Source organism: Alligator mississippiensis, chromosome 6 (genome assembly GCF_030867095.1).
Source record: "Alligator mississippiensis isolate rAllMis1 chromosome 6, rAllMis1, whole genome shotgun sequence".
Classification (NCBI taxonomy): domain Eukaryota; kingdom Metazoa; phylum Chordata; order Crocodylia; family Alligatoridae; genus Alligator; species Alligator mississippiensis.
The window spans coordinates 30,221,070-30,240,445 of NC_081829.1; the positions used below are offsets into that span (position 1 = coordinate 30,221,070).

The 19,376-nt window shown below is 43.2% G+C and overlaps 1 protein-coding gene and 1 long non-coding RNA gene across 10 annotated transcripts in view; one reads left to right on the forward strand and one right to left on the reverse strand.

Annotated features, from left to right (window-relative positions):
- The window catches only part of KCNMA1 (potassium calcium-activated channel subfamily M alpha 1), a 1,011,367-nt gene that overhangs the window by 285,850 nt on the left and 706,141 nt on the right, over positions 1-19,376 (reverse strand). For all 9 annotated transcript variants that reach the window (XM_059729759.1, XM_059729758.1, XM_059729760.1 and 6 more), the window contains 4 exons: positions 13,016-13,121; positions 11,639-11,721; positions 2,824-2,893; positions 1,250-1,405 (listed from right to left, as the gene is read on the reverse strand). In XM_059729759.1, the coding sequence (XP_059585742.1) occupies positions 1,250-1,405; positions 2,824-2,893; positions 11,639-11,721; positions 13,016-13,121 (415 nt within the window). The remainder of the gene's footprint in view (positions 1-1,249; positions 1,406-2,823; positions 2,894-11,638; positions 11,722-13,015; positions 13,122-19,376) is intronic.
- The window catches only part of LOC132251144 (uncharacterized), a 65,389-nt gene that overhangs the window by 14,826 nt on the left and 31,187 nt on the right, over positions 1-19,376 (forward strand). The gene's annotated exons all lie outside the window — the stretch shown is intronic.

Sequence of the window (19,376 nt, forward strand, 5' to 3'; positions counted from 1 at the left end):
CTACACTAAAAAAAAAAATAGTTACTGATATACATGAATACTGGTCCTTCCAGAGAAAGCAAAACTCATTACTGACATTAAGGAGAGAGGCTTAGTCTGCTTCATGAGGTCAAAAGCAGGGACAGAAGATAACCCATTTGTAACGAGGTGCTATATTAAATCTTGGATTTGTCAATTAGCCCGGGAAAAGTGGGTTTTGAGAGCGCTCAGTTCTTATGTCAAATACTGACATGAGAATGGGAAAACTGCATGAGACTCAAGTAAAACAACAACAGAACTAAAAAGAAAGATTGTTCGTTTCTTGTTTTCTTCATTTTCCTTTCATTCTTCTGGCTCTGTACTTATTTAATATGGTTCCTTACAATACAGAGAATCAGTGAACGCTCCCAAGACTCAAAAAATTTCTTGCAACAGTAGCAAAACCCCCAGCCGCTTCTTCACAACAAGAGAATAAATATCAAATTGCTATACACCAAAAGCTCCCCAATGTATGTACACCTATGCTGTCACAATTCTTTTGAATGTTCCACCTGCTATAATAAGCTTCCTCCACTTATTTGCTTGACATACTTGAAACATACAGTATGAGCATATAAGACAACTGCTTGGTGCAGGCAAGATCTTAGATTAGCAAACTGATACAGCTGCCCCCAAAGGTTTGAAACAACTGCACTGCAACTTTGGCATGTAAGGCCAGAGGGGCTCTTTGACTGAGGAGAAAGAAAGAAATGAATGATGTAGGAGGTTTGGCCTTGAGTACACACACATAGTCCATATTTATTCTCACAGTGAGAGGTCCACTAGCCACTTGATGTAAAAGAAAGAGCTGATCATTCTTTTTCTCTAGGCACTTTGTTATCATATGGGAGGGGGGAGAGAGAGAGAAATAAAAAAATCATATTTTGTTTTCAACAGCAGGGGCTTTCCTGATAGATAAACATGTGGTGTACCTAAAAAAAAAAATAAATAAATAAAATATAATAAAAAGGTGAGAAGTAGTAGTGGTGGTAGTAGAGAAAGATTAAATGTATTGTGCTTTGAACAATAGCAACAGATGTGCCAAATAAAAATAAAAAAATAATTATGAAAGACCCTGACCCTTTGCCCAATCTGTAACTCTGTGTGTGTGCGTGTGTTGCCAAAGCAGTTAGTATATGCCTATATGATTTATATTTAAACTGTGCTCTCTACTCAACCACAAGACAAATTGAATCCTAGGCTAATACGTTTCAGTGAGATGAGGCATTACCTTTATGCATGACCTCATGGAGAAGAGGTTGGCTAACATTGTTGAGAGACCTGGTGCCAGGCAGCTCTGGGCTATGAAACCCAGCTTGAGTTCAGCAAGACATATTGCATCATCGCCTTCTTTCCAATTCCAGCTTGGGATATTTAGCAGATGAGCCTGAAGAAAGAAACAGACGTAAAGAACCACAAATATGTACCCTACTCTCTGCTAACATACGGGGTATCTAAGATGGTCTGCCCCTTTAGTGCTAGCTTGCTTTTTCTTGCAGTAAGCCAATTCATCAACAGAGGTTTTATCATCATTAGTGCTGCACCCCAAAATATGCTTTCAAGAGAATTTCTATATGGGGACATGCTCTAAAGTTACCTCTTTCAATTTAAACTCCCCACATTTTTAAAGACTTTATATTATAGTGACCTTACTCTGATCATGGATAATTAGATTGGACACTCTGTAGCGGCCACTACATTTGCAATAGCATGTTCTGAAGTTTCCTTTGCACTCCAGATTTACAGTGAAGTTTGGCTGTAGTATTAGCCCTACAAAGAGTCTTTCATTCTTGATACTGCTCGACAGGTCATTTATATAGCTTTTAATATTGTTCGGTATTATTGTCTGGAAACTATCTGATGGGTACATCTATAAATCGTTGCTCTCATGTACATTTTTAGTTGGAAAACAGTATTGAAAAGATACATTTTTTTTTTTTTTTTCAAAGCTCAAAAGAATTTGATAGAAAGTTTGCTGAATTCAGGAAGTTTTCTGAAATGCAAAATCCCAAATGGATTTTCATTGCTTTAGCATACACAAATGTGTACACACATTAACACAATGAATCAATCATACTTTTCTCCTTCTTATAACCTCATGATCACTTTTCATCATGATTTCTTAATTTTCATAAAAATATTTTTTCTTTAGAAATATTAAATGAAAGGAGGTGGTTTATTACAGTACATTGTCCCTCTGAGGGCATTTAAAGCATAGAAACATCATTATTCTACTTCACAAAAGAAAGTGGACCAATGTTCCTTAATGAAAGTGTCCCTCATTGTTATATGGGCAGAGTACCACACGGCCAGTAGCAATCACACTCTGTAAAGCCAGGCTGCTCCTGAGCTGGCTTACACCTTCTTACTTATTGTTATAATGAGGTGTAAGTGGTTCTGACCTCTCAATGTTCAGCTCTGGCTCTCTCAGGTCAGTCTCTCCTGATGACATGGGAGAGCTCTGTAGAGGCACCAACAGGATCATATATGGCTTTAGGGATTCAAGTTGTTGTTTGATTTGTGGAAGCTATATGTTCAAATGAAAGCACCCCTTAGCACCTATGAGAATAGGACCCTAATTGTTAAACAAACACCCTAGGAAATCGATAAGGTCCCTTGCATAGGTAAATACAGTTGAATTAATTAGTAAGTGGATTGCATGACCACTCTTACTAAGATGCTCCTGTTCAGAGAGAGAAATGCCTTGCATTAGGGTATGAAATAATTGGGTGGAATAATTGGGTGTGAGTGATTGTGTTGTTACAGAAAACTCTGAGAAGAGAGCCCTATTGGTCTTCTCATTACCTTGTTATGATACTGCAGCATCTGAGTGATAATTCTTATCTTCGGATGGTAATTCTTTATGGAAATTACTCTAAAAAAAGAAAGAAAGCAAAATTTAACATTTTAGGAAGTGAGAATTCTGGATATTCCACCACAAAAGCTTAGCTCTTCTTCACTGACTCAGTAAAATTCTACAATTAAAACTAGTCTTGTTTTTCACCTGCTGGTGAAAATGTGCTGATGAAAGATACACTAGCTTAAATTTTACAGCTAACTCAGCTTAAGCTAATTAAAATAAACTAATTAAGAGGGCCCCCAAACTATGAAAATATCTGGCTAAATGGCTTCCTTTTGAGAAATGACAAAATCTCTGTAGCAGTTAAACTCGAACACCTTTATGCATTTTATTGAGTAGATAATATACTAACAGATAATCTAGTTTTCATCTTTCATATATGTTAATTTAATTGTCCAGGGAACATCCTAAATTATATGGGTATGTGTAGACATTATACTTGGATCAACCTAACTAGGATTCGGCTGATCTAAATGCCAAACTGTACATACATTGAGGGAGTTCAGATTGGACAAAAAATGGCCACCCCAATCTAACTTAGTTTGCCTATGGAAATGCACTGCATAGATCAGACTAACCCATGTCCAATCTAATTGAACACGTGTATGGATTCAGCCCTGCAGCTAGGAAAGCCCAACTGTTCACCCCAGCCATAGGACTGCAGTTTCCCTGTCAAGGCTGACCTAGCTATGTTTAGCTCCCCAGTTCCCCTACCCCTTAATGGACCAGCAGCCTCCCACCTTAGACCACAATCCCGGAGCAGCTCCTGGAACTGGCAAACATCTGCATGAACAGAATATAACCTATGATCACACAGCTTAAAGTAAGCCACATGATCATAGACAAGGTCCCAGAAATGTCCTGTATGTGCCCTATTTCTTTAAACTCTCTATTTGTTCAAGTTTCACCAGCTGGCATATGCTTGAATGATCTTCCTTCTTTCCTACTCTCTGATCCATTATCTATGGTTATTGGAGATAAGTTGATCCAAACTCTGAAATCAGAAACCCAGAATAATGGGGGTTTGAAAAATCTGAACCCCAAACCATATCTGATCTTTGCAACTATCCATGATAGTTTTTATGCATCCATCCAAAACCCTGCACTGAAACAACTTTGAACACTGAAGCATGCAAATCTGGACCTACTTCAGTATTTTGCAGTTTGTCTGCATCCTTAATTATTTATGAGTTAGTAAATAGTGGTATATGGGCATTGCTTGGGAAGTTATAGACTAAAAAAGACAAGAAAAACAAAAGCTAGCGAATGACGTGAATTATAGGTTGTGAAGAGAAAAAAAAATTAAAAAAATACTAAAAGGCACGAGTAAAAAGTTCAGTTCTGTCCTTAGGAGCAGATGGGAACAAGAAGACCAAAAGCAACTAAAATAGCTGAAAGACCAAGCTTTGAGTTTTTGCAGAATCACTCTCAGACTCTGAGAGCAACACTTTATTACAATATCATACTGTTGGCAGTTACTTTGCATACTTGCACTCCTGAATGATGTCAAAAAATAGAGCAATAGTGTGTAGACAAAACGGGGGCCCTAAATTCAAGAGGTGAGTTTAAAAAAAACACCATTTCAATTTAGGGCTGATTAAACCCCCATGTCATGCATATACCCCACTAACTTACCTGCCTCTCCAGTGGAGAGGGGAGGGCTGGTACTTCCCTCTGGGGCAGCGGCATGCCCTCCCCTACCCCCCCCCCCCCCCCGGTGGTACCTACCCGCAGACACCTGGCTCAGGTGGTCCTGGGGGGCAGCACCACAGCCACACAGGGAAGCACTGGGCCCCCATGCAGTTCAGGCAAGCAGGCAGGCTCTGGTGGGGGGTGGGGGAGGAGATCAGGCTCGCCGCTTTTTTTGGGCAGAGCCTGCTTTCCCAGGCTGATGCTAGGCTGCCTGCAGGGCTTGCTGCAGAGCCGTGGAGCTGCACGGAGCCCGGTGCTTCACTCCACGGCTGTACGGGCAGCAAACTGAAACTCCTTGAAGGAGTTTTAGTTTGCTGCGCCCCAAGTCATTTAAGGTGCATTAGGCTGTCAAATTTCCTACAGTGGCTGGAATTAATGTGCAATACACTGCTGAGGTGTGCAAACACCAACACCATTAAAGCAGTGCAAAAGCATTTAGCCCACTTTAAAGTGTTCTGCACACATGCCTCTCGTTTCATCTATACATGGCCTTAAGCTAACAAATACATTTCCATGAATCATTCTTTTTTTGCCAAAGCAGCAGCATAAAGCTACTACTACTAATCAGCAGCCTAAAGCTACTACCTAAGCTACTGCCTAATAATTTTCCACTTTTTACTGAAGTATTTAATTAAGCATTCAATTTTATTGAATCAAACTCATTTACTGTAAAAACACACAAGAGAATTCTATTTCTTGAATAATACTCTTGAATTGTATCACAGTAACCATACAGAATCTATTTAAAAACATGCTAAACTGCAACTGGAATACTCTTTTATTTATTTGTTGCAATGAAAATCAAACTAGGATTTCTCCCGTCAAATCCTAAAAGTATACCTAAAAAGATGCCTACCTTGCTGGGATCATTTGACCCCAGCTGACTTCCTGCCCATCAGGCAGGGGGCTGGACCCGATGATCTTGTGAGGTACCTTCCAGCTCTAATGTCTATGAAATCTATGTTTGGAGAATGAAATGAGTATATTAATTTAAGCTCTGTCCCTTCCACAGATGCTAGGCCTAGTACACACGAGACATGTCTACATGAGACAATGTGTAGAAGATTAATTCTACTGCACATTAGTGTTGTGGGCCAAGTATGTGCCAATGCACTAATACACAGTAGACTTAGTCTAATGCTCATTAATGCCACTAAAAAAAAATCATCTGTGCTAATGCGCAGTAGTGTCGCTCACAGTGCATTAAGTTAGTACCTGTCATTATAGGTACTAAACTTGATGTGCCGTAATTACGACACAGTAATGAATATTTAGATGCACACACTGGCCCTTTTCCAGTAAGATACTTTTATGTTAAATTGTTATTCCTGCCTTTACCTCCAATTCATAGAATGCAAGCATCTGACAGACCAATACACTTTGGTTCTTAATACTGAGTAATTCACTGTACCAATTTTTAATGGATCTTTGACAATTTAGTCTTAAATGTTCAACTTGCTCTCATCAAAACTAAGGCTATAGGACCAAAATGCAAATACTAGAGTCCTTTGGCTTATTTTAAGTCTGCATTTGCTTTTTCTTTACTTCCCCTGTACTTCATAGGAGTAAAAATATATATTTTTTTCCCCTTTAGCTACATCTGCATCTTTTTTCACTTGAATTAACAGCATATGATGCACTGGTAGTACCAAAATAGTCATTTTGATCCTTAACTTTGGCTTCCCCAGCTGGGACAGAAAGTTCCTCACCTAAGAACACTTATAAAGAGGAATGCAGGACACAGAGCCAGTGTTCCCTGGCTGCCCAGCTAACTTATGTGTGGTCCCACACCACAGAAATTCGTGCAACAAGTTTAGACAGTACTCCAAGAGCAGATCCACAGGGTGATTCTTGATTCCTGCTCCACTGAAAGTTTTAAAATAAAGCACCTCAGAGGGGAAACTACATTTCTATTCAAGGGGAGCTGAGGGAGTCAACTGACTGCATGGCTCATTACCAACCTGATTTCTGCTAATCTCTTCACTCCATAGGTGTTAATAACCCTTGATCTTTCTTTAATTAAGTTAGCCTATCTTCTACAATATCCTATTTGTTATCTGCTCCTAGTAATGTTTATCTGGTCATCCAATAAATTACAAAAGTGCAGTGACCTTTTCCTGCATTATTCACTGCAGCAGCCGATACAGGCTGTGGGAGGCTGAACCAATGGCACAACCACAGTGGTATAAAGTTAGGTATGGGTAGATGAGAGGCATGAATGATGCGTGCCCCTGGAGGATGGGGGGGCACGGTGACTGCCCACAGGCAAAAGTGGCAGTGGTGGCGGGGGCTCAATGGTGGCAAGTTGGGGAGCTTTTGCAGGCAGCCACAGAGGTGGCGGGGGTGGGGTAGGGCCACCCACAGATGCCGCTGTCAGCAGCGGCCAGCTGCAATCACCCACAGATCCACCAGCAGTGTCAAGAGGCAGCGGGGTAGTGAACAGTGACCACCCGCAGGTGCTGCAGGCAGTGTCAGTAGTACTTTTTTTAGGCGGTGCACTGCCAATCTCAGGGGGTGCACATGCACCCCCTACATGTCACCAATGATGACAGGCTTTGGTTTCCCTGAGTAAGAGTGCTGCCCCAGGTGGAATCAAACTGCCCCCAACCCTTTGTTTCTGTATGTTGATGGTAAAGAGCAGTAGTGGCCAGCTATGGACATTCTGTGAGGAGCAAGAAGCAGTGGAGAAGGCCAGTTACATGGTTAGGGACTGCAAGAGGTCTAGGAAGCTGCTTTGGAGAGGTGGTCAAGGGGCTCATGAGCACCAAAGGCTTTTGGGGGAAGAGGCTCTCTAGGGTAGAGGGTGTAGGGTTGAGGACAGGCTGGGGTATTATTGGGCTGGGGAGGTGTGAGGGACAGATGGGGTGTCAGGCTCAGTGGGTGGTGGCTTCTGAGATAAAATGGGGTGTGAGGTGGGTTGGGAGGAATAGGGTCATGGGTGAGGAGGGAAGAGGAGGCTTTGAGGGACAAAAGTGATGTCTGAATGCCCAGAGAGGAAAGAGTTTGCTCAGTAGTATGTGAAGGGGATGATGAGGAGTTACAGGGTTTGGGCATGATGAGGATGAGCCTGTGATGGATGTAGTGCATTCATGGGGGCAAAGAGGAAACAGAGTAGGACTCAGTGGGTGTGTCCAGATGAGCACACATGTACCTCTTGCAGCATCTCAAAGCCCTTTGAAAAGCTTTAAGAGGCACATGCAAGAATGGAAAAACCTGCCCTGGACTGCAAATTTGCAGCGCAGGAGCAAAATTAGACCCTAGATATCCAGGGGTCAAAAAATGCCCCAGGTGGAAAAAGAGGGGCAGGCACCCGGATGCTTGGGTCCCCCACAGAGACACTCTGGTAGCTAGCCAGAGAGTCTCCATGGCTGGAACTTGCCCTGGTGCGAAAGCACACTGATAGCCCATGCAGGGCAGGAAGTGTGCCAGGTGCAGGAAGCTGGACCCGGGCTCCATGTTGGTAAGTAAGAGGTGGGAGAGGGGGCTGAAGGAGTGCAGAGGAGACCATGGGGGGACCCCTACTGGCCCCATCCCCTGACCACTACCTGAGCCCCCCAGATTGCTGACCTGCCTGGCCCCATCCTCCCCCCCTCCCCCCGCCCCTCAAACCCCCCCTGCAATGCTGCTCTGCCCGGCCCCAGCATCCTGGAAATTTGGAAAAAAAAAAAAGCCCCACGCTCACCAGCAGTAACAGTAGCCATCGGGGTCACTGGGGTCTCCTAACAGAGCCCTCCCCACACAGCATGGGACAGTGGGGACTGGCCTTGGTCAGGACCGGGTCAGCAGGGTGCCTCATGCCTCTGTACCTCTGCACACAGTCAGGCTGTTGGGCCCACTCAGGCTGAGTGGTGCTGGGATCAGTGGTCCCCGCTGTCCCCAATTGCCCTTGCTATGTGGGAAAGGGGGTTCTGCCAGGAGGCCCCAGTGACCCTGAAGGTTGCTGCTATTCTTTTTTTTTTTTTTTTTCTTTTTTAAGTGCCGGTTGGCTGGGGCCAGGTGGGGCAGCCATTGGAGGTCTGGGAGTTCAAGTGGGGCATGGTGCCAGGGGGCCAGACATCGGGGGGCGAAGCAGGGGGTGGGGCTGGGTGTGGTAGCCATTGGGGGGGTCTGGAGGTGCAAGCGGGGGATGGGGTCAGAAGGGGCAACCATCGGGGGGGCTGCAGGAGCTGGCAGGGGATGGGGCCAGGCGGGGCAGCAATCTGGGAGTTGGGGGAGCAAGCAGGGGTGGGGCATGTCAGCCCTGCAGGGGCTGGTAGCCCCTGTGGGGGCCATGTGGCCCCTGTTGGGGCCTGCTGGCTCCAGGCTCTAGCTCCCTCTGGCTGCAGATCAACGAGGAACCAGGCAAGGTTATTTTGCCCCAAGTGGCACAACTTGCACCACACACAAATTCATGTCCAGGCACGTGTGCTAAGACAAAAAACCCCAGCTCCAATTTGCACCACTTCTTTTTGAGCTGCTGCAAGTGCACGTGTCTCCATGTGTGGACCCACCCAGTGAAGCATGAGGGATATGGTAGGGTCTGATTGGTTTGGGAAACAATAGGGTGGGGTGGGGCTGAGCATGGGGATGAGCGTTGTAACAGGGGACAGAGTGGAACCAGGGGACACTTGAAGTGGCAGGGGCAATGCAAAAAGGGTTGTGTGGCACTTTGGGGTATGGTGGAGTGTCTGGGGACTTGTGTTGGAGTGCAGGAAACATTTCTGTCCATAGCCAGGCTGAGGGGTAACAACTGTACTCTCCTCCTCGCACACAGCAAAAGGTCCCTGCTCCACTCTGGATCTGGCAGGCATCTGCCCCCAAACTCAGTTATAACTTTGTAGTTTAGATTACAATCTGAATAATATATCCCTAGGCCCCTAGCATATTAGTTAAGTTTCTAGTTTCTTTTTAACTGGAGAAAAATATGCATTATATTATGGGACCACCATCTGCACCCCATTTCCCAAAATCCTACATCTCTCCTGGGTAATGCCTACTGTACTTTGCATTAATAAATAAAAACACTACCACTTTATGGCTGGCAGAAAGTCTCAGAACACCAACAGTTGGGGACCATATTGCCACTTTCCCCATAAAAGTATGCCTTTTCATTCACAGGTTGGAAATTTGCCCATAAACCTGTGGCTCAAATAAAATGTATTTAAATAGAATAGCAAAGTCTGGGTTCAGGCTTCAGAAAAACAGATATTTATTAGTGGAAATGACCCTACCGGGCAAACAATGATTACATGAAAGAGGTCTAACAGATACTGCCTCAGATGCCCTGCAAGATTTAACACTGTTAACAGGGTCTCTCAAATATTACTAAAAGGTGGGACAAAAAGAAAAACCATGGCATAATGACAAGGGTGTTACATGTAGACACAACTCAAGGTGCCATAAAATGGGAAATCAACCATAAAAATTTACCACATTTTTATGCCTGGCTTCTATAGTACCTTAACTTGACCATGTAGCAGGCCTGGGGCCAGGGCCAACATTCAGCGGATTGTCAGCTTCACCCAGGGACCTGACTGGGGTCTTGAACTGTCCCTGGTACAGTCCATTACCAGGGTGGTAATTGGGGTACTGTTTTCTAAGGAAGCATAGAACTGCTAAAAACAGTTTAATTTGGTCACACTGTTCATCCTCATCCTAAATGGACATGCAAACACTACTGGCTATAACAGGGCCAAAGGAGGCAAGAGTAAAGGGCAGGAAGAGAACCTTACCAGTCCCTCAGGGGTCTGCTATTGAAATCCCAATGAAAATAGAGTGAATCAAGACTCTGGAAATCCTGTTCTTGAGTCACAATTCCCTTGTACTTTTCAACAGTTGACCTGTGTTGGTTATTTGGGCCAACATTTTCTGTTTTCATCATTTTATACTTTTGTCTCACTATCCACAAACCAGTCTTTCAAAGTTCGTAGATTTCATAGGTTTTATAGACATTAGGGCTGGAAGGGACCTTGCGAGATAATCGGGTCCAGCCCCCTACCCAAGGGACAGGAAGTCAGCTGGGATAGGTCATGGGCAACTGGTGCCTCCTGAGCCAAGGGGGGAACAGCACATGGGGTGTGAGGCACAGCACACCACTACTCCTTCCCCCCCCCCCACCATGCCCCTCCTTCAGCCACTTCTCCCTGGGCTCCCTTCCCACTACAAGAGCCCCAGGCTTACCTTTCTCCCAGCATCAGGAACAGCATCTTTGCTGGGGGATTGGAGCACACTCCCTATTGGTAGGGAGGAGGAGGGAGGGGCCACACAGGGGAGGGAGGCAGGGCAGTGCTCTGGTTGGCCAGAGTGCTCCCTGATGCTCCAGGCTCCAGAGCACTGTCAGGGAGGGCAGGACTGGGTAGAGAAGCAGAGAGTGGTCCCAGCCATACAATCAGGCAGGCAGGGATTCACTTTGTGCCTGGCCTAGTCCTGAGCAGTGTCAGGGCATCAACAAGCTGGGGACATCAATGGGCCCCCCAGCACTTTCAAGGTCCAATCTTGGGGGGAGGGGGGCATGTGCCCCCCCATGTCCCTCCTACCAGTTGCCTGTGAATCAGATCACCCCAGCAAAATAAGCATCCAAGTGTTTCTTAAGGGTATCCAGAGTAGGTGCTTCCACCACTTCTGGGGGGAGTCTATTGCAGACTCTGGAGACTGAGATGGTAAAGAAGTGTTTCCTTATGTCCAGTCTAAAATGGTCTTCCAGCAGTTTGTGACCGTGACCATCTTCCCTTGGGGTGTCCTGGTGAACAGATGTTCTCCCAGTTCCTGATATACACCCCTGATATACTTATAGGCTGCCACCAAGTCACCCCTGAGCCTTTGGTTTTCCAGGATGAAGAATCCTATGCATCTTAGCATCTCCTCATAAGGCCTGTTTTCTTGGCCTCTAATCATACGTGTGGCTTGCCCCTGGACTCTCTCAAGCTTCAAGTTATACTACTGGTGTCTCCAAGTTCTAAAGGCAATTTTGTACCCTTTCCCGGGTCCCTTCCAGGAAAGATATTCAAGTGTCACTATAGTATGTATAGGAGTGGTTAATCTAGACACTCACAACTTAGTCAGAAAAGAGAACAAAAATCATCAGTTTACCTCATAATATTGGAGGCATCTTCAGCATCTGGGTCAGCGCAATATTTATTGGCAAGGATTAGGCACGCATCTGCTGACTCTATCTGAGAAGCCAAAAGAAAAAAAAAAGAAAATGTAAATAGCGAACTTTGTTTTCAGTTTCTTTTCTCAGATCCCAGCTTTTAGGGAACCAGCTGCTTCTCCCCAGTAAAGCAACATTTTTTTTATTCATTGCTTAAACACAAGGTTTTGGTACATTGAAGATTATGGCTTCTTTTGACACAAGTAATGGTACTGTCATGACATCTATCAGTAACTTCTCAGAGCTCCTCCAAATATGAATTAGCCTTATGATACCCTTGGGACACTGGTAACTTAGTTATATGCATTATTACCAATTAGCATTGTTAGTGCAAAAATGCATAACCTGAGGCACCAAGGTTAAGTGATTAAAGGGAAAAGTTTTTACCTTGGGGCTTAGACTCCTAATTCTTAGGACCATGTTTTTATTATGCTTGTACATTGCCTTGTACCGCAGCACCTTTATTGTTATTTAGATTCTTATGTGCTGATATAGTATGCACTAGCCTCTAGTTTAGAGGCTGCGTACCTACAACTCCCACGGATGTCCAGGGGAAGTGTTACCTAGATGCAAGATGTCAAAATTGCCAACCATGGCCCTCATTAGCCCAAAGCACATGCAGTGTAAAACAAAATCATTGTTTTTCAGCATGTTTGGGCAAATCCTAACATAAGGAAAGAAGGACTAGAGAAGACAAGAACACAAACCCCTATACATTTTATGATGCATAAGGAAAAAAAAAAATTTCTGCTGACTTGAAGCTCAGCTCAGCACATGTTATGCCACAACAGAATGAACAGATTCTGTAGCCAGCATGGGCAGAAATCCTGATTTCTACTCAGTAGAACAATTTAGTATTAGACAAAGATCCTTACAACTTAAGGAGTTCACATAGCATTAGAAGGTCATGAAATGGGGTAATGCTGCATATGGTAGTTCAGTACTGGTTTTTTTTTTTTCCCCTAAGCTTCAGAATTTGGTTTACAAACATAAAATTACTGTATATAAAATTGTGTAGCTGAGAATTGCACATTATTCTATTCATCAAGGACGTCATATTATATCTGTCTTTTCATGACACCAAACAATAGAAGGGGAAATTGACAGGTACAAAATACTTTTTTAATTGGCCCTATCCAAATAGACCCAGTAGCATTTGTAAACAAAAATATATTATTTAATGCCAAACATTAATAAAGCCACCAAAGGGAATCTACTTTTAAAGACTACTAAGTTCAGTGGAAATTGGACTGGTGCTACAGGCTGCTTATTTAAAGAGAATAACTGGTAGAGCAGGGGAAGCAGTAGATCGTTACCTTTACTCTTGCCAGGTCATGTGGATTGAGAACCGAACCCTGATAAAATTCCACCTGAGTGAAGTGTCGTTTAAAAAGAGCTTCCAGCTCAAGGTTAGGGGAGATACTGCATTAGGAAGAAGAAAACAAACAAAAATTCAGTTTCTGCAGCAACCTCCCTGAATCTCTCTTATTTAAACAATTTTTTTACTGCTGCTTTTCCTGTAGGATGGAAGCACTGGCCCATACCTATTGTTAAGACAGCTCCTGTCCTTTTTTTGGATTTCATCCCACTTATGTTAGCAGAAAGTCTGGACCAATGAACAAAGCTACTACCATCTCCCCTGAATACACTTGTGTCATAGTATATGTTATATACCAAGTATTATCTACTCAACTGGCTGAATCAAATAAAAGTCCATAATGCCAAATGGCTGAATTGGAGGCTGGTTCAAATGTTCCATCCCAAAAGAGGATCTGTGACATCTTAAAGTGACCTAATAAGTATCACTGCCATAATCTTTTCTGAAGGATGAATATGTGAAAGACATGGAAATGAACTGCATTAATTTATAATCTTAAATTATAGCAAGGCTATATATTTTTTGGTTTTTACATAAGGCCTGTCAGGAAATTAGCAAAAAGGCAACACAAAGGATCTAGATAGGCAACCTTGTGGTAAATATAAACTGCAGTACAGAGGATATATAGACACGGTCCCATATTGAGAATGATGGAATCAGGGGATTCCACTAGGACAAAAAAAGGCATCAGACCTAAAATCTGAGGGGGGATGGGGTACTTATAGAGACAAAGAGAGAGAAAAGAGGTGCAAATAACCCTGAAAATAAGACAGTAGCTCCCAACAATTCATTCAGATTACTTGCTCTGTGTGTGTGTGTGTGTGTGTGTGTGTGTGTGTAAGCACGCGCACCAGGCCCTCCAGTTTTCTCTTAGAAATTAAATTTCACACGGCTATTTAGAAAGGAATTCCCCCCTGCCCCAAGCCCATAAGAACAGTTTTCAGAGGATACTGTCTGTATGTCACTTCTGTTTAAAAGTCAATAGTATAAAACCACTCTAAATGGTTATTCACCTTCTAATCATTTTGTTTGAAAAGAATGAAAGTGCATAATTTGCTGTTAAACACATTAATATCACTAATTCCTAAACAGCTCACAGCACTTAGAAATGCATGTTGCCCTGATCAGGAAAGACAGATAATACTGCATTTCTTTCTAGTTCATAGGCTATTTTTAAATGCCTCTCCCTAAGACATGCAATTTTGATGTTAAATTGCATGTAATGGGATGCCCAGGACATACAGCAACCACCTTAAAGTAATACTAGCCAATGGAAAGGGTACATTCAGACAGTTAAATGACTGGTTGAAGAAACATAAGTCTACCCAGTCATTCACTTCCAAGAAAAGGCTGACTCACTAATGTTACTGAGAAACATACACTGTTTAAAAACCTAAAGAATGTGCTGTGTCTTTCTGTTGTTTGCAGCTCCAGCTCTGTGCTACATCATTTTATTTTTGTTTTTGCTCTTTTGCTGGCAATAAAAGATGAATACACTGAACCTGGGAGTTCCTGCACTTTGGAGTAACTATACCAATTAAGCAGAATAATACTTGGACTGTATTGGACTATCTCTGATTTAGTTTTGCAATACAGAGTGGATTTGGGGCTGCTTCAGACTCAGCATCCCTGCACAGCTAAATGGGAAGGAGGATACAGCAATGCATCATGGTCTAACAAAGATACTTCTCTTTATTGGAAGATTTCAAACACTTTTCAAAATTCCAAAATCCAGGAAATCTCTTATGAATATCACAAGCATGGTCTTTCTTTTAAATTATCATATAACTAGGAAAATTTGCTCACCACCTGGAGATTGGGGAGATGATTAAGTGAAGTAATGTTTTGTACTGTGTAGGTTGGAAAAGCACCTGAACTTGCAAATGGACAGGTAAGTTCAGTATATATATGAAGCAGGTTACTAGATGCAAAACAATGGAGCTTAATTGAAATGTAGGTTTTAAACAGAATATAAAGGGTTGGAATGCATATAACACAGCTTAAGCAAAAACTGGTATTCTTAAAATGTTTGTTTCTCATCGTCTGCATACATTTTCACACTCTCTAGAGAAAGGAACAGCCTCATCGGTGAAATCCACTGTTTGTTTGATTTTAATGGAAAATTCCCACAGAGGAATAGAAACACTTTTTTTTTTTTAAAGTCAAAGTTTAACAAATGCGACAGAGTCTATCTGTTCCATTTATTTCCTTGCTGTCTTGGTTTCACTTGTAAGATGCAGCATAATCAGAAAAAATCTACTGAAAATTTTAGCTATGTTTTATCAGTCTTTGATCAGCAAGGATATGGGTTTTCTGTTTGCCGTGGAAAAACATGGAAAAACACAGATTTTCTTCTTTAAAGGAGAAAAACGGATTTTCTCCTTTGAAGGAGAAAAACATGGGTAATGGAGGTGGGTTTTTGGTTGTAGCCATGTTGGTCTAAGGGCATAGGCAGGCAAGGTGCTTTGAGTAGATGTAGTATCTTTTATTAGACCAACTGAGTAGTTGGAAAAAAGTTCTTAGCAAGCTTTAGGGCTCAGTCACCCTTCTTCAGGCATAGGTAGGCTCTGCTGGTCTGAGACTCCAAGAAGTGAGAGAAACTAAAAGTGTGGCAGGATGCCAGTGAGAATGTAAATAGGTCTTGCATAGGCTTAGAAAGTATATGTCACTATTGAAGTGCTTAAACAATCGCTGAACCTTGCTAACCTGATCATGAGGAAGAAAACTCCCTATGACACAAACCACACCAAATGGATCCAGACCATGCCAGGACAAGAAATGCAAAACCTGCCAACACATCTCCACCACCCCCGCAATAGCTACACCCCACAACAGAACCATCACAAATCCTGGATCTTGCAGATGCACCTTCAGAAATGTTATGCATCTCATCCAGTGCACCAAATGCCCTGATGGAAAATATGAAGGAGAAGCCAAACAACAACTGCGTACCAGAATGAACTCACACTGAAAATCTATCCAAGACAAGAATACCCAACTACCTGTGGGAGAACATTTCTCACAAGACAATCACTCCCTCTCTGATCTCTCAGCTCTAATCCTCAAAGGGAACATACAAAACACCTTCTGTAGACGAGCCTATGAACTTCACTTCATAAATATACTGGATACAAAAAATCCTGGACTCTATATAGACATTGGCTTTATGACACATTATAACATGCTTGACATCTGATTCACCAGATACCTGCCTGACCTGACCTTCTACATTCTTCTTTTTCCCTACCTTTTCTCCCCTCCCCTCCTTTTCTGCCCTTTCTTCTGATTTCCTACTATTTCCTTCTTCATTCAGAGCCTCTTTCTGCCTTTGTACTATTACCAATGTAGTGTTTCCCTTTGGCCTCTCCCCACCCCCCACTTTCCCTTTTCTTTTTACTTATTTATATTTTCACTACATCCTCTCACACTTTGAGCTTCTCTCATTCCTGTTTTCCTGATCTCCAATTATTTCCTTTTTCACTGACTGCCTTTTCTACCTTGTATTCTATCACTGTAATGTCTCCCTTTGGCTATTTCCCACCTTGCTTTCTTCTCTCTCCCCTCTCTGCTTTACCTTTTGTCTTTTTAATTTCTACCTATTTACATTCTCACTGACATCCTGCCACACTTTTAGCTTCTCATTTCTTGGAGCCTCAGACCAGCAGAGATTCCTTATGCCTGAAGAAGGGTGACTGAGCCTGAAAGCTTTTCAAGAACTTTTTTCCAACTATTCAGTTGGTCTAATAAAAAATATCACATCTACTCAAAGAACCTTACCCGCCCATAGGAAATGTAGGGTTTCCTCTTTCAGGCTGGCTGAATTCCAGCCTGCAAGGGGCTGCTTGGGGTTGGGTGGAGCGGGACACAGCGGGCTCCACGTGCATCTGCACACATGCATGTAGCAGCCAGGCAGGGTGGTGGACAGCAGCTCATGCAGCTCCCTCCAGGTAAGTCTAAGGGGGCAGGGGAACACAGTAGACACATGAAGAGGATGAGTGGACACAGGCAACATGGCAGGGGAAAAAGGGGAACATGCTCCCCTCTGGCAGCTAGGCTGTGGAGGCTGCACCCTATGCCCTGCTGAAGGTGCAGAAATATAAGAGGGCATGTGCTGCCCCCAGCCCTGGTGCATTGTCTGTGTCCCCACCTCTTCCCCACAGACCCAGCCCATTCCTCACACCCCCTTCCTCACACACTGTGGGGCTGGAGGCAGGGATCAGTGAGTTGGCAGTGAGGGGCACCAACAGGGCTGGAGGGGATGAGGGTCAGGAATGAGGGGCACTGGCAGAGCCAGGGGGCTGTGGGTTGGGAGACAGGGGCATCAGCAGTGCTAGGGGGCTGTGTATTGGGTGTAAGGGACACCAGCATGTCTGGGGGGATGTGAGACTGTGGGTCAGGGACCAGGGGTAATGGCATGGGCAGCGGCAGGGCACCAGCATATCAGGGCTGCTCAGCACCACAAGCAGCAGGGGGAGGGGGAGGGGACAGCTGCAGTTAGACCCACATCCTGGTGAGTGAAGGGGGCAGGGGGAACCCTGATTTTTCATGGTAAAAAAACCAAAATCAAATGCCAATATACATAGGCATTTAGAATTTATTTTGTTATAATGATTGAGGCACCAGTAGGCTTCTAAATTGCTTTAAAATTGTAAATATATCAATAAAACACTGTGTTCAACTGATACCTATATGTATAGTAGCATTTCATTTTAATTTTGGAAAAACGCAGATTTGGGGGTTTTAAAGCCGAGGATTTGGGAGTTTTAAGCAGAGAAAAACAGGATCCCTGTTGATCAGTTTCAAGTAAATCACTTAGCTGACATTTCTTGCAGATAGATTTGGTTCCTGGTGGATTCAACATGAATTTCTTATGCATATCAACTAGCATAATGTCGGTTTGATAACATAAAAAAATCCATCTTCACTGAAACTGCCTGGAGAGTCTCAGGACTTTCTAAAAAAAGATCTGGAGCCTCTTAAAGAAAGATGTGATTCAAGTTAATAATGAATATAACTGTTTAGATACATTTTACTTTTTAGAACTCTGTAAATTTTTAAAGAAAAGGTTCCTGCAATTAACTGTATGCAACCATTGAAGCATAACCACCACCATCAAAAAGTCCAATGGTCCAGTCAAGCCATTGTCCATTAAGTCATGCTAGTTTCTGTAACCAATGGCAATCAGCTGAGTAGCTGGAATTGTCACGTTCATCTCCCCTGGTATCTGTTTATTGCTCATTGGACTGGGATGGCTTTTAGCGCAATTAAGGAAGGATTCCTGATCTCACATCTCTAGAGCTACAGTGAAATACTATAATCACTCTGCTGCCATGCTCAGCTGACTGACATGTTGGGAAGCACTAGTAAATTTGATGTTAGAGACTTTAATGAGCTTCATCTAAAAATGAAATAAGTCCTTATAACTTTAATATATTTGCAAATTTGTTTCATCTTGTCAAGTTGGGAGTGATAATGGTTCACTCAATAATCTCAACACTTGGTGAAGTACATTCTATTAATATTATATTATATCACAGACTGGAAAAAAAACAAGGCCATGAGAGATTTTCAAAAGAGCCTTTGATACTTAGGGATTCAAATCCCACTGGAATTCAATGGGAGTTAGGCCTAAGTGCATTTCTAGGTTACCAACTTATCATACCCAGCAGCAGTACCCTCAAGTATGCTGTATGGTTCCATGTGCTACTTTGCTATGTGGAGTCAGTGAATTTGAACACATTGAGTGTTTATATATGTGCCCCAGGAGTGGTGGTCGGGGGACTCTTTAATGAGAGCAGATCCAAGAGCTGCTCTAATAAAAGTGCCTGGAGTGTCCCTACATTGAAAAATGGTGGGGGGGGGGGGGTGCTTTTACTAAAGCTCATCGAACAAGCTTTAGTTAAAGCATCCCTACCACCATTTTTCAGCATGAGGAGGCTGATGCACATGACGCTGGTGTCTGCTGGAGCATGCTAATTATCACGCTCTGTCATTACAGTGCAGTGGAACAGTCTCACTGCATGTTAGTCCACAGTTCCTAAAATGGGTTAATTAGCATTACTAATGAGCCTGTCCTTGGTGCTGAAAGGTCAGTTAGCCTGCTTCCAATCCAGGTGGCAGCATGCACAGACCTATGTGATGTGTTTGAAGGTACCACTGCTGGGATGGTCCTATCATGACTTAACAGTCCTTAGCTGTCCTTTGAAATTCCAAACCTGGGACCTGAAAAAAGAAGAGCCAGGAACAGACATCATGGGCAATATCCTGGCCCCTAAAGTCAACAGAGAAATTCACATGGT